The sequence below is a fragment of the Quercus robur genome, chromosome 3 (genome assembly GCF_932294415.1).
Source record: "Quercus robur chromosome 3, dhQueRobu3.1, whole genome shotgun sequence".
Taxonomy (NCBI): Eukaryota; Viridiplantae; Streptophyta; class Magnoliopsida; order Fagales; family Fagaceae; genus Quercus; species Quercus robur.
The window spans coordinates 13,340,638-13,355,388 of record NC_065536.1 but is presented as its reverse complement, the minus strand read 5'-3'; the positions used below and the strand labels follow the sequence as shown (position 1 = coordinate 13,355,388).

The 14,751-nt window shown below is 34.1% G+C and overlaps 2 protein-coding genes across 2 annotated transcripts; both read left to right on the top strand.

Annotated features, from left to right (window-relative positions):
* The first annotated feature begins 6,888 nt into the window (after nucleotides 1-6,888).
* LOC126719281 (sodium/hydrogen exchanger 1-like) lies at nucleotides 6,889-10,750 on the top strand. The gene is made up of 6 exons (XM_050421852.1): nucleotides 6,889-7,029; nucleotides 7,534-7,544; nucleotides 8,171-8,237; nucleotides 8,875-8,975; nucleotides 9,931-10,032; nucleotides 10,582-10,750. Exons 1-6 carry the CDS (start codon nucleotides 6,889-6,891, stop codon nucleotides 10,748-10,750), a joined length of 591 nt encoding a protein of 196 aa, XP_050277809.1.
* A 4-nt stretch (nucleotides 10,751-10,754) lies between these two features.
* LOC126719280 (sodium/hydrogen exchanger 1-like) lies at nucleotides 10,755-11,887 on the top strand. Its single transcript, XM_050421851.1, has 3 exons — nucleotides 10,755-10,863; nucleotides 10,964-11,047; nucleotides 11,558-11,887. Exons 1-3 carry the CDS (start codon nucleotides 10,825-10,827, stop codon nucleotides 11,885-11,887), a joined length of 453 nt encoding a protein of 150 aa, XP_050277808.1. The 5' UTR covers nucleotides 10,755-10,824.
* Nucleotides 11,888-14,751: the final 2,864 nt, after the last annotated feature.

The window sequence follows — 14,751 nt, the reverse complement described above, 5'->3', positions numbered from 1 at the left end:
GATGATGACTGATGAGTTGCCAATATAACCAAAGCAACTCCCTAATACAAATAGAGCATTTTTATATGCAAATAGATTACAAGAACTGCATGAACCATTTTTGAAGAATTATAATAGTACACAAGTATGACACCCTAAATGAAGTATATGTGCTTTTCTAGAGAACAAGGCTAGATAAAAGACATTGTTTACAAAGAAACCTATATCAATCTTTCTAAGGTAAAATTCCATCAATTACAATACTTTTGAATTATTCTTAACTAAATTCCACCAAAATTTTCACATTATTGAGGGTGAACTATCCACCATACCTTCATGCATGTCAATGCATGTTATGGGTATCTTTTGTTTAATCAAATATAATTTCATGGTTTAAATTAATTTTTTTTCTTTTCCTCCATATTATTGTGAATGTGGCGATGGTGTATTTTTATTTTTGGTAGTTTCCATAGTATCTCTTTTGCTTCCTTCTACTTTTTTTTAACCCATTTATTCTCCTATTTTTCATTGCTTATAATGGAATGTAGAAAAAATGTCTAATTAGATATATATTATTTTAATTTAGTTTTATCAATATAGTTGGCTATTGTAGATTGTAATTTTGTCTCTAATTTGTTTTGTTTGTTGTTTCATTTTTCTTAATTAGCATGTTGTGTGAATAATAAATATGAATATAAAAAATATTGTCGTGTGGAAGAGATAATTTTGTATTTGTTTTTTTGTTGATGTTTTAGTGGTACTATTGCAAAGATAGATACTTGACTTTCTCTTGTATTTTAAGATTTACTTTGTTGAAAAATTGGTTATATTTCTATTTGGTGAGTGAAATTAATTATGATCTATTATATTCTTAAAGATATGTTCCCATTTTTCAACTCCTAATATAACAAGTAGCCTTTCTATTTTTATTTTTTGAGGCATGTAAAGAATCCTCTATTCCTTCCAAGTTGTCTACAACAAAAGAGGTCAATACTCTCTCTCTCTCTCTCCAATTTTGTTTATCTTTCGGTAGATTTTCTATTGTTTCAACCACTTAATTTTTTCCGCTAATTGTTCTTTTTGTTATTGTTGATTTAATTGTCACATGACATTTGTTTCTCTTTTTGATAAATTTGTATAGACTTTTATGTATATTTTGGTATTCTAATTCTTGATCAAAAGTTCTTTTTCTTTATCTCATTTGTTTACTTTGCAACGATACATATATAGAAACTTAATTCTAAGATTTTGCTAATAATTGTTTATTTGATAATCTTTGTTGGTGGACGAATTTTGTAATTTATGCAAAGATAATAACCTCAATAGATTATCAACAACAATTTTTTCCTAATTGATCTAGTTAATCATTGTTAAGTTTTAATAATTTTTTAAATATGTTTTCTAGTGTTTTGGATTAAAGGGTAGAAAAAATAGGGTTTGAGAAAGTTTGTTTAAAACTAAAAGAATAATTTCCAAATTTTATATAGAACTTTTTAATGATATAAAAAAAATTATAAATGGATTTTTTTTTTTTTGAGAAAGAAATAAATTTTATTTAAAATGAATATTTTCACTAACTTGCCTTTTTTTTTTTTTTTTTTTTGGTGAAAAGGAATTCATTCAAAAGACTAAGAGGAAAACAGAGGAGCAGGACAAAACCTGTTCAGGTGCAGACCATGAAAATCAAAATCTAACAACTGAACTAAGTCCACAGGCGGACCAGCCAGAAAAAAAAAATTCTGAGGCTTGAGATCCTCCCATACGAGCAAGGGCATCGGCGCATCTATTAGCTTCGCAATAACAATGTCTAATGCAAATCTGAGGAATCTGGGACACCAGCATTCTGCAGTCATCCATTAGGGAAGAAACAAAAACATTGGTGTAATTCGGGTTAGTAATAGCATCAACTATGGCTTTGGCGTCTAACTCCACTTCCACAGCAGTAAAGTTATGGCTAATACACACATTAAGACCATCACGAAGGGCCCAAAGTTCAGCAATGAAGCTGGTAGTTTTTCCAATCTTGAGAGCAAATCCGGCAATCCAATTCCCTTCTCATCTCGAATAAGGCCCCCTCCCCCTGCTAGACCCGGGTTACCAAGGGAGGAACCATCCGTGTTCAATTTAACCCATCCACTAGCAAGCTTACACCAACGGACAGGCTTGCAAAATCTTATGGCAGCTTCCTTCAAAGGACTAGCGTAGAATTGGAATTCTAACGCTCTGCGAGTAATGTCTTTGGCTAAGTAAGGATTCGGCCTTTGTTCCTTAAAAACAGCATGATTCCTTTGCTTCCAAATGAGCCATATGGAAAAGAGAAACACCACACTCCAGGACATAGCATGCCGACCAACCCTTCGCTGATTTGTACCATTCAGCTCTAGCCAATCCTGCAGATTGCTGTTAAAGAAGGGGCTGTTACTCCAATTCTCACCCAGCTGGTACCACACCTGTTTAACCACTTCACAATCGTGAGCATGCAAAATGGACTCACTGGAAGCATGACAAAGAGGGCATTGAGTATCAGCCAACATGACCCTTCTATTGAGACATTCCTTCACCCCAATACTCTCATGACAGCAAAGCCACACAAAAGATTGAATTCTAGGCAAAATCCTAACCTTCCAAATCCATGTACCCTTGAATGAATCTTCATTACACTGCTTTGTTGCTAGATTGTAAGCAGATCCAAGGTTAAATAGGCCATGATCGGACACCTTCCAGGTTAGTTTATCCTCTCCACGGGATGCCAAAGCAAAAGGCATAGCTTAAAGCTCCTAATTGACAGAGTCAGGAAATTCAAAGGAAGTTAAAGACCAATTCCACCCAGAAGTGGACACCACATCTTTTACCCTCAAAGTTGCAATATCCCTGGACATAGGGCCGCATATGGTTTGCCTTAAGGCTCCGAGATTAGACCAATTGTCAGTCCAAAAGTTGAGACCGCTATCTCGACCACAAGTCCACCTCACTCCCTTTTGAAAGATATCAGCCCCTTTTTGCTACCCAGACCCTTGAGCAAGGTAGCTTATCTCTATTACTAGACCTCAATCTCCGAGGGTTGCAATATTTTCCTTTAAGAACTTTAGTCCATAGAGACTCCCCTTCTGTATGAAACCGGGATAGCAAGGATGAGTTGTGTGATATATTAGGATTTCACTCCACTCCTAATCTTGGTAGTACCTTGGGATTCGCATCAAACATACTGGGTCCTCCTCTCAAGATTTTAATTTTGTGCTTGATCGAGTTAAGCAAAAGTTGGCGGGTTGGAAGGCAAATCTCTTGTCGCAGGTCAAGCTGTCCTTGTGATTTGTGAAGCATGTTTCCTCTACCATTCCTAACTATGTGATGCAATGTGCTCACTTACCTAATAAAATTACTGAAGGCATTGACCGAGTCAATAGGAATTTCCTATGGGTCTCTACGAATTCGGTGAAGAAAATGCATTAGGTTGGTTGGGACAAAATCACTAAGCCGAAAAGTGAGGGGGGTTTGAGCATTCAAGCAGCCAAGGGTAGGAATTTGGCGCTTCTTACTAACTTGCCTTTTGAATTCCTACAAAAACTTCTATTGTTTTTGTAAGGACCCGAACTTGAGTTCCTAGCCCAATACGTGGACAGACTTTGGCCCAAAAGGCCCACAACAATGAATTTGTAGAGGAATGGGTTAAAACACTGGGTTTTAGTTAATCAGATAGCGTTATAGATAGGCTTGATGACAAAAAGATAAACATGGACTATTATGAAATAAAGAAAGAACGTCCTCGGCGAAATCCGAGGACAATAGTTCTAATATATTGTTCTAAGGAAGTGTTACAGATTTGATTGTGGATTGCTACCGTCTTTTTTCTCTCTAATTTCCAATTCCCCCCTTTTATTGTTCTTTTCTCTCTTCTTTTATACTCTTCTCTCCTTTCACCTCAACCGTCCACCTGTATGCCAGATGGTTAGGGTTGATACTTGTCTCATCAATCCTTCTCATAAGTCTTCAAGTAGTAGTTGTAAGGCTAAAATATACTGTTCAGGCATCACTTCTACATTAATGCGGCCAGGGGATTAGCTGCAGTGCATTTAATGTGGAGGCAGCAGCTTTCTCCCCAAATATTATGGGGTTCATCCTTATCTCATATCTCTGCAGTGCTTGTCCACCCCAAACAAATTTCAGGGATTGCCATCTTTGTTATCAATCCATTTCCCAGGACCTCAGCCAAGCTCAGCCGAGGAATTTTTCGTCCTCGGCTCACTTTCCAGAGCCTTTAGGACCAAACCCCACAATTTATTCATCAGTGTAATTTCCTTTGATGAAGACATCTCATCCTCGGGTGGATCTTTGTCCTCGGCTTGGACCATAGGCCCAACATATGAATAAATAATGCACTTTTGGGCCCAAGGACCCTACAGTTTTCATTTTGGTACAACATAAATTATATATATATATATATATATTACATTTTTTATTTTCCTATAATAAATGAAAAATATGATTATAAAATACATTACTCTTTATTAAATTAGTCCAAATTGCAACCAAAAAAAATAAATAAATAATTAATGAGTTCCCCATAAAAAAAAATAAAAAAATAATGAGATCACCATAAAAAAAAAAAATATATATATATATATATATATCATGCATAATGCACGGGTTTGCGACTAGTTCAAATTAATAAAGAAATAGCATTGATCCCAATTTCAATCAATGCACACACTTCAATCACAAAGCCTTATTTTTGCTATAGTGACTGTAAGACAAATTTAAATGATAGATTACAAAATTTCATAATGATCCTCAACTATTAGCACTATAGTGAATTAGTGATTGTAATACTAAGAATCATCTCCTCATAGACACTGGAAAAAAAAATACAAAGATTGATCTATTAGGTATACTAAAAAAGTCATGAGAGAATCACAAGATTAAATGACATGTGTCTTACTTTAGAAAGTGCCACCTATCAATCTTCATATTTGTGAGATTAAATTAATACTATAACGATGGTAATTACCATTTGGCCTTCCACTCTTTGCTTGTTGTCAAGCTTGACACTAGTAATTTTTCAAAATATTAAACTGATAATTACCTTATCTAATAGAACTAATTCACTCATTCCTATGGATCTTACATTTCACCCAAACAAAGTTTTAACCATATTATTTGTGTTGTGTTGTGTTGTCTAACTATACCATTGGTGCCTATTTGCCTTATAAAAGAATTGGTGTGACAAGCCTGGATAGTCAAGATTACCTAGCTGACTAATAAATATTGTCGAGTCATTTTGTTCAATAAATGGTCTTTCTCATTCATGGTCATCCTTTTATACCGATGCTAAAACTCAGGCGGAGAATGAGAGTCAATCCAGCAATGAAGTGATGTCGTTTTTATAGCAAGGATCTAAGCTTAAAACGAGACGACGTCGTTACACATAAAACACGCTGATAAAGAGAGCACAGATTCGTGAAGAAACGATGACATTTCTATTTAAGTGGTAGACTAGTTCCATTTTTAAAATGAAACACGTGCCTCTAATTTCAGTCTGTTAAGTTCGTTACTAAGGGAATCCACGTGTTTTAATCTTATTGGTAATTTTATTTGTAGCCGTTGCTCGAAATTTTTCTTAATTCAAGCTGTGTTTCCTTAGAGTAGCTTGATTTTTAGTCCAAGGTTGCATCCAACTCTCCAAAACCTCCATAATGTGAATGCCAAATTCATCAACAGAATCCCAGAAATGGCGTTCACGCATACTAGTGTTTAGTGAGGACTTGTTCTTCCTCTATTTGCTTCCCCCAATCATTTTCAATGCCAGGTATGTTCTCTCTCTCTCTGTGAATTGCAAGTAATTGCTCAGAATTGGATTAGATTTGAATTGGGTTTCTAGTGGTGTGGAATTTGGAAAAAGGATTTCTATACTTTGTAATTATCTTTTTGGATTGGATTTGGGGCCTGAAATTGGATTTTCCTTTTCCAATTTCTGTATAGGAGAGATCAAACAGTACCCAATGTTGACTTGAATGTAAACCCTCCAATTCCTATTTCAATGTTGATTCCAAGCTAAAGTAATGCACCAAGAGAGGTGTTATATGATGATGTGGGCTTGAAAATAATTATGAACAGATGATTGAATCTTGTTGAGTTTAGATTTATCAGTCTTGATACTTGTGAGATTCATTACCGGGTCAATTTTGATGCTTCTTGAATGCTATTTTTATGAAAATTCCAAGCTAAAGTAATGTCCTCTAACTGAAGTATGTACTGAATTTTGCATCATACTGCTATGAGTTCTTCCTTTGTTTCCAGTTTTCAGGTCAAGAAAAAGCAAATTTTCAAGAATTTCACCACAATATTGTTGTTTGGGGTAGTTGGTATTGTAATTTCATATTGCCTTATATCATTGGGTAAGATCCAAAATCACTCATCCACTTCTACCATTTGCTTGTTTCAAGCTTGGTACTGGTATTTTCTCAAAATAATACAGTGATAATTACCTTATCTAATAGAACTAATGCACTCATTCCTATGGATCTTACATTTCACCCAAACAAAGTCTAACTATTCCATTTGTGTTGTCTATACCAGGGGCCTATTTGTTATTTAAAAGAATTGGTGTGACAAGCCTGGATATTCGAGATTACCTAGGTGACTAATAACTATTGTTGAATCATTTTGTTCATACAGTCATTGATAGTCATCCTTTAATACTGATCATTTGTGCTTCCTTTTTGTGCAGCTGTTGGTGCCATATTGTCAGCAACTGATTCAGTTTGCACGCTGCAGGTACACGATTTTCATCCTTACATGAATGTTATACACGGAAATTGACATGCTCCATTAATGCATGATATTTTTCTCATGTTAAAGGTTCTCAATCAAGATGAAATGCCCTTACTTTACAGTATTGTATTCAGTGAGGGAATGGTGAATGATGCCACCTCTATTGTGCTTTTCAATGCAGTCCAATCACTTGATGTCAGCAACATCGATCTGCTTACAGCGTTAAAATTGTTGAGGACCTTCCTTTACCTCTTCTTCACCAGTACTGCTCTTGGAATAGCAGTAAGTTGTTTTAGTGGTTTTTTTTCTTCTTATTATTATTGTTTCTTTTCTTTCCTCCTTTTTATTGGGCATCTCTCTTCAATTTCGGTTGTTTTAGATACTGTATGTAAAGTACACAGTAAACAAGAATACATGACAATCTTTTTGACATAAATTATGTTGTACTGGATTGTAAAGCATCAAGTTCAAAGGCATGCTACTTAGTGTTATATTTCTATGAGCATATGTTGGACTTCCTATTTTCGTTTCACATAAAAGTTGTTTTTGAAAAAAATTAATATTGGCTTGCTAAATTTTCATGCACTTTTTTTGGGGAATTTGGTAGAAATCATCATCTAACTTCCTACATGGTAACTTTCAGGCGGGTCTTATAAGTGTGTATATCATAAAGACACTTAACTTTGTTTTTAGCCTGAAGTTGTTTGTTCTATGTATCAGTTGCATTCACTTTTAGTACTGTTCAAATTTCGTATTCTTAAAATTTGTCAATTTGATGTCTTTCAGATGGTTCACTGGTAATAATGTTGATGGATCTATGGCCTTCTATAATCATACATGCTTATCCCCCCTCACATATAGTTGTTGAATTTATAGCTAAATGTTCAGAGTCTGATGCATTTGCATCACTTTGAAGTACATATGTCATTCATGATCGGTGCAATTAACATTAATCTATATCCTAGGAATTTATTTGCACCTCTATCCTTGCATACTTCTGGTGCTTATATATACATTTACTTGAATCCAAGTTTGTAATTACATTCATCTACTAAGACAGTAAGACTACATGATTGCGCGCATTTGAAAGGTATTAAGAATTTGGAACTAAACAAAAGAAGAGAGCTGAATGGGAAAAGAACAGATGGAATTCAAGTGATGAGAAAATTAGTGAAGGTGATACAAGGAAAAGATGAAGAGGGGAAAATGTGGCTTGAGTCAGTGGTAAATGAGAACATGGAAAAAGATTTAGTAGGATCCATGTCTCAAAATTGAGATAAATGTGAAGGAATCCCATAACCAACACAATCTTGAAATCACCTAGTTGCAATTGTGGAAGGCCATCTTACATATCTAAATGATTAATTGTAACATATATGTAAATCTCATTATATAACTTGCCATTGTCATTTTTCTACAACAGGCACTCCACAGACCATGAAGTTGCACTCATGATGCTTATGGCTTATTTGTCAGACATGTTGACTGAGGTACCAACAACAAATTTTTATATAATTTTAATTATTTATTTCTCTTGTGTTTCTCTGAGTTTTAATTTTTGTTTTATCACTTTTATTTCATTTGGAAAAATCATGATGCCTTCAACCTCTAGAAAGTATATCCAAAAGTTTTAGAATTCATATAAAGTAAAATTCTATAGGATATATCAAATTGAAATATCAAAGGTTTATAGAAAAGAATGGAACAGAAAAAAGAATCTAAAGATGAATGCCTTACATTTCATCATTCTATCTCCTTTGGCGCGCCTCTTCAGTAATTTACTTATATCTTTTAATACATGTACATTAGTTTAAGCAGGCATTTTGGACTTCCATTGGAATAGATTGCACCATACTTGATTAATGTTTGAGTCATCTACAGTTCAAAAACAATATGACTAAAATGAATTGAATTACCACCCAATAAAAAAGAAGAGATATAATCTCATTGCAGAAAACATTTATCTACAAATACAAACAGAAGAATTTAGGGAAATGATATCAGTAGCTTAAACTAATTTTCCAAACAAATGACACCATCTGACTGATACAAGATATGTGATGAATATGAAAATATCACCCTGTCATTTATTTCTTAAAAATTAATAAATTCCCATTTTTCCTGTAGCTTTTAAATCTAAGAGGGATTTTGACAATATTCTTATGTGTCATTGTCATGTCTCACTACACATGGCATAATGTTACAGAAAGCTCACGAGTTACAACCAAGTAAGAACATATCCTTTCCCTCTTGATGGTGATAATATTGAACAGCCCCAATCTCAATTAAACTCATTAATTTGTGTATATGAAGTATCATAATGCCTACAACAAGGGTGACCTCCTATTGAACTTCCTCTAAAATTTGTTGATATTTCTTGTTGTTGTAGTGGAGAGACTGTAATTTTCACAAATCCATGGCAGCATACAAGTACCATGGTTAATTTTTTTTTTAAACTGCCAGTAATATGCGGCATCAAACCCCCCCCCCCCCCCTCCAAAAAAAAGGAGATGGACAGCAAATTTGTTCAAATTTTTGTCATGTCAAATTGTAGTACTTGTAAAATCTAAGAATTTACTCAATAGGCCCTTTAGGAACTTAGAAAGGGCATCTTAATTAATAAATGCTTGTAAAACTCTTAGCAGCTAAATTAGACAGTAAGACCAACCAAATTAAGTCACATACAGAGCAGAAAGACAATGGATAATTATAAATCTAAAGGCAAAGAAGTATTTGACAGGAAAAGAGGGCAATTAGTAACTTTAGATTGAAATGCTGGCAAGAAAGGGATGTAGAAATCATGATTTTTTCTTTCACAATTAAGGTTCTCTCAAGCTGGATCCTCAATCAACATTCTTATGTGAAAAAATATCTCTCAGTCAGCAATAACCATTGGTGGATTTCATTTGAAAAGGTGTCAGGATTCAAATGTTTACCTATTTACTTTGTTTCTTTATCTTTTTACTTCAAATCTCCAATTTACTTTAACTTTGTTTCCATCCTCTCTTTTGCCACTCTATCGAATAAATTCTTATCAGTCTGCAATTTAATGTTTTAACAGAAAAAAGGGACTCTGATCTTTGTACATTACTAGGCAAGACAAGTGTTAACATTTTAAGTATACAAATGAAGATTGAGCTCCAATGACTGATACTAATCTTCAAAATGGTTTGATGATCTCAGGCATGCATTTGCAACAATATCCTTCATTGCAGAGACTTTTATATTCCTATACGTTGGCATAGATGCCTTAGACATTGATAAATGGAAAAGCAGCAAAGCAAGGTAATTTTACTACTTTCTATTTCACATTTCAGACCTAATTGTTAACTGACAGCTAGTGTATTGTTTCGGATAATATGAAACAACAATTGCCAAATTCAGATATTAAATGTCATGTCATGCATGTTGCTATAAAAATGGTCACATTAAATGCATCGTAACTTGTAGCTATTGTAACTATCATCTCTAAAATATTAAAAAAAATAAAAAATAAAAAATAAAAGGAGAAGAGAAGAAAAGAAAATGTCATATGCACAAGGCTCCTACTTCTAACTCTAAGAGGTCTAGGCTAGGTGGTACTGACCATGGCCTCTAAGATCCTAGATAGAAAATCATTGCCTCAAGCCCTCAACTGAACAAAAAATGGCAGTTAGGCAAATACTATATATAATAGTGCAACACATAAGAATATTCTATTTTTATTTTCTTTTTGTTCTCACCAAAGTAAAATCACAATTACCACATTTAGAAGACAAGTGATATATTGCCTTTTTCATTTTCTTTTCCTATGGATTTGATACCATTTAATTGGCTTCATGCTATTTGCTTCAGCCCAGGAACGTCCATTGCTGTGAGTTCAACATTGTTTGCATTAGTGTTGGTTGGAAGAGCAGCATTTGTGTTCCCTATTGCCAATATTACAAATTGCATAAAGAAAAGACCAAGTACGGAAATTGAGCTACGGAAACAAGTGATAATTTCAGACATCTTCAGCACTTAGCTATTGCCATTGATTCTAGCTCAAGCTTTGCTAACTATCTGAAATCTCAATTTATAATATGGTGAGCTGGACTTATGAGAGGTGCAGTAACTATTGCCTTGTCTTATAACCAGGTAAGTAGACAGCATCTCAAGTAGACAACATCCCAAGTCAATAACAATTGAATATGTTGATTCTTGAGCAGTTATTAACTTCCACAATCTACAATTGCAGTTTGCAAATTCTGACAAGACGTTAACGGAAGATAGTGCACTAATGATCACCTCAACTATAATTGTTGTTTTGTTTAGTACCGTGGTGTGTTAATTAGCTTCTTCATCTTCAATTTTCACTGCTTTAAGGTCCATTATAGTTGGAATGTTGTTATTGCACTGGGGATCCAACCCATGAGCCCTTCCTCTCATGTAGTAGGAACCCAAAAAATGGTGTCATTAAAGCAAAAATATCCTAAATCTTGCAAGAAATTAAGATAATTGGTTGGGTATACAGACTCTAGTGCAAAAAGAAAAAAGAGAAAACTCTTCGAAAGGTTAGCTTTAGTCAAACATGTCAATACTTCTTCTTATGAAATCTATTTTCACACTCATTTCTTTTTTATTTTATACTTCATATTTTAATCCAAAGAAATCCTTTATGACTTTTAGCTTTTTCATAATGATCTCCAGCTTCTAATTTATTTTGGCATATGTATATATAAAATAAGATAATCATCAATAAGACTCATACCAGCTTTTAGTTTTCAATACAAATGTACATCATGACATTCTTGAGCATCATGATGTGACCTTTTCTTTGTTCTCCAAACAGGTGTTTGGTTCCATAACAAAGCCGCTTATTGAAGCAGTGCTGTTAAGGAATGCAAAACCAGCACATTCAGATGCAACTAACATTCCTAGTCTAGATGACTTACAAATATACTTCCTTAAAAATGGTGATCCAAGTGATCAAGGCGGTAGTGATGAACCTGCCCGTCGGAAGGGTAGCTTAAGCTTGCTAATAAGTAACTCCACTTCAACTGTTCACTATTTTTGGAGAAAGTTTGATGACAAGTTCATAAGACCAGTATTTGGTGGACGGGGTTTTGTCCCATTTGTTCCTAGTTCTCCAACTAGTGCAGAAGATCCTCAAACTTCTTAATACTATTTTTTGGTGCAATAAACTTGTAATGGAGCTGCAAGATTTCATTTTTTTTCTTTTTGATTTTTTTAATAATGCAGAAAAAGTAAAGCATTCACAGAATTAATTGTATCATAGCAGGTCAATTATTTATAGACTTAAGTGACAACCATTGAAGTATATCTATATGTTGATTTTTATTTGTCAGCATTATAAGCATGAATGTGTAATTTTTAAATTCTAGTGAATTGAGAAATGGAAATTTAGTTATTTATTTCGGATAAAATGATCTTTCTTTCTGAGGCTTTAATCAATAAAAAATGTTGGTTTTCACCAAAATGACTATTTATTTGCTAAATTTAGAGGATATATTTCATGAGTGCCAACATCATAAATTGACATTTCAATAGAAATCCATGCTTCTAGAGGTCTATGGCTATCATTATTCATGTTACCAAAATATGTACTTCAAACTCCTTGAAGGTGAAATCTTGAGGCTATCCCAGAGAATATGATCTATTGTAAGTCTAATCCTAAATAGCCAAGAGTTACTACTTTCTGACAGATATTTGCTACAAATGTACTTACTATTGTTGCTACCACTATCTTCTCCTGTGCCACTTCCAAGTTCCATCCATACCCCACAACACCCCCCCCCCCCCCCCCCCGCGGTTTTCTTCATCATGCAAATGAAATAAAAGTGAAGCAAGAGAAAGAATGGGTGTGGAAGGAATTGATCAAAACTTGCTTTATATTGAGACAGTGAGGCATATCATTTTTTTTTTCAGTAAAGGCAAGTCTATCTTGCTAATAGCGCACATGAAGCTGGCTGAGTTCATGTATGAGTACTAATAAAATGATCAAGTTTGATTAAAAACTATGAAGCACTATCTAATGCATAAACAATTACCAAAATTCTGGTCCATTTTTTAGGATTCTTCTAATATATTCTCCAACAAGGAACAAGGTTGTCCCAGATGGGTGACCATAACTAAATTGGCCATGGTACTGAAAACTTCCTCTTTTACACTGCAAAATACTAAGAAGATACAAATATATAGTTTCAAATTCCTAAAAACATAATAAAGGCACACTTCAATTTCAAGATAGTGTGAGAAAATAGAAATTTGGGAGAAAAACTGAATTGCTTCATTAATTAAATTAGCACAAGGCTTTATATACAAGATCGGGCTCAACCCAGAAAAGAAGAAGAGCAAAACTACCTAACTAACAGACTAACAGAATCCTAACAACCTCACGGACGTGTGAATCACTAAAACAGAAAGAAAGCAAACTACATGTTGTTTCCTATAAGAGCTGATACAACAGTAAGTCTAAACTACAAGCATTTCTGGTCTAGCTCTTTCTTCTTAACAAATCTAATTTGATCTTCAACCGCAAGTGCATCTAATTTTTTGTTTGATTGCAAGTGCATCTACTAAGGCTTGCTCACTCTGTTCTGACTGATCAGCTAGCTTTGCACATGAACTCTGTTGATGTACATTGTCTGGATAGGTAGCAGGTTCAGAGGTCCAGCCAGAATTTTGTCTTACAAAGCAGAGTTTCCCCATCTAATTGGTCCATATCTTCTCGTCTTTCAAGCTTTAGCTTACACATTTGTAAGTCATTGAGTTGCATCTTCATTGTGTCAACTACTTTTTTCAGTATATTTATCTCTTTCTCCGAATTCATCCATCCATTTTTGTTCATTGGTAATTTGATCCAAAATTTGTCATTGACCTTAACGTGTTAACTTTCTCTGAGAGGATGAATCGTGTTGTGAATTTCAAGGGCAGTCAATAGTTCCTCATCATCTGCTCGTATTTCTTGTGATAATCTATGTTATTCCAGTGCTTTTACATCCACTTACTCTTTCTTTTCTTTTCTTTTTTTAGCAAGCAAGGGTGTACCTGCAGAAATGGTCTCATAAAAATGGTCAATTGGAACTTATAATTAAGTTCTTCTATAACTGCTTAAGATGTGAGTTTACAAGTTTTTTAAGTCCATCAATAAAACGCTATATAATTCAATAACACTATTTGTCCAGGGTTAAGACTTGAAATTTGTCTATAGAGATTTTACAGCCATTGAGGTTTGAAATATCCAATAAAAGACACGAAAAAAAATGATACTTTCTTCATTTCAATAAGTAAATCTCTATTTTATGATTCAGGTTGTAGAAACTCAATTTTAAAATAATGTAATCATCACTACGAATGAAAAAAGCTCCATACCTTGGGATACATGTCAATGGTTCTATGGAGGTTGTCATCACAATACTGAGAATCTTTCGGCAATTTTTCTGCAAGTGACTGAAAACTTGTTGCACTAAGGTTCTCATCCCTAGCAACCAGGGTAAGATAACCATATATCAATCTTCCAAAGGAAAATATTTTTGGTATGGGTTTGCTTGAAACAAAAGTAACATAGGATTCTACCACCCCAATAACAATGCTCACATCATAACCATTATCATTGTCTCTATAATTCTTTACCAAAAAATCTCCAACATAGAAGCAATTATTCTTACATTTCAATAATTCAGAATTTATTTTTATCATTAAACCAACCTTGAGAAGGTGAAGCAGAGAATTGCAAGAAACTGAAATTTTCTCCATAGGGAGCACATTTATCAAGCATTCAGCTTTATCTCTTTGTAAGTGATGGCTTAGATGTTTGGGAGCCAATGGACTATGCATGATCCTACAAGCTCTGATCTCATCCCTTTTACGTTTGATAGTTGAATCTCTATGAAAAATGTATCTACTAGAAGGAATAAAAAATCTTCAAATCACCATTTATCACCTGTTTTTGTTTTAGTATTGAGTTCTCAACATGATTTGCTAGAACATACAAGCACTGTACATCATCATTTCACAAGTAGT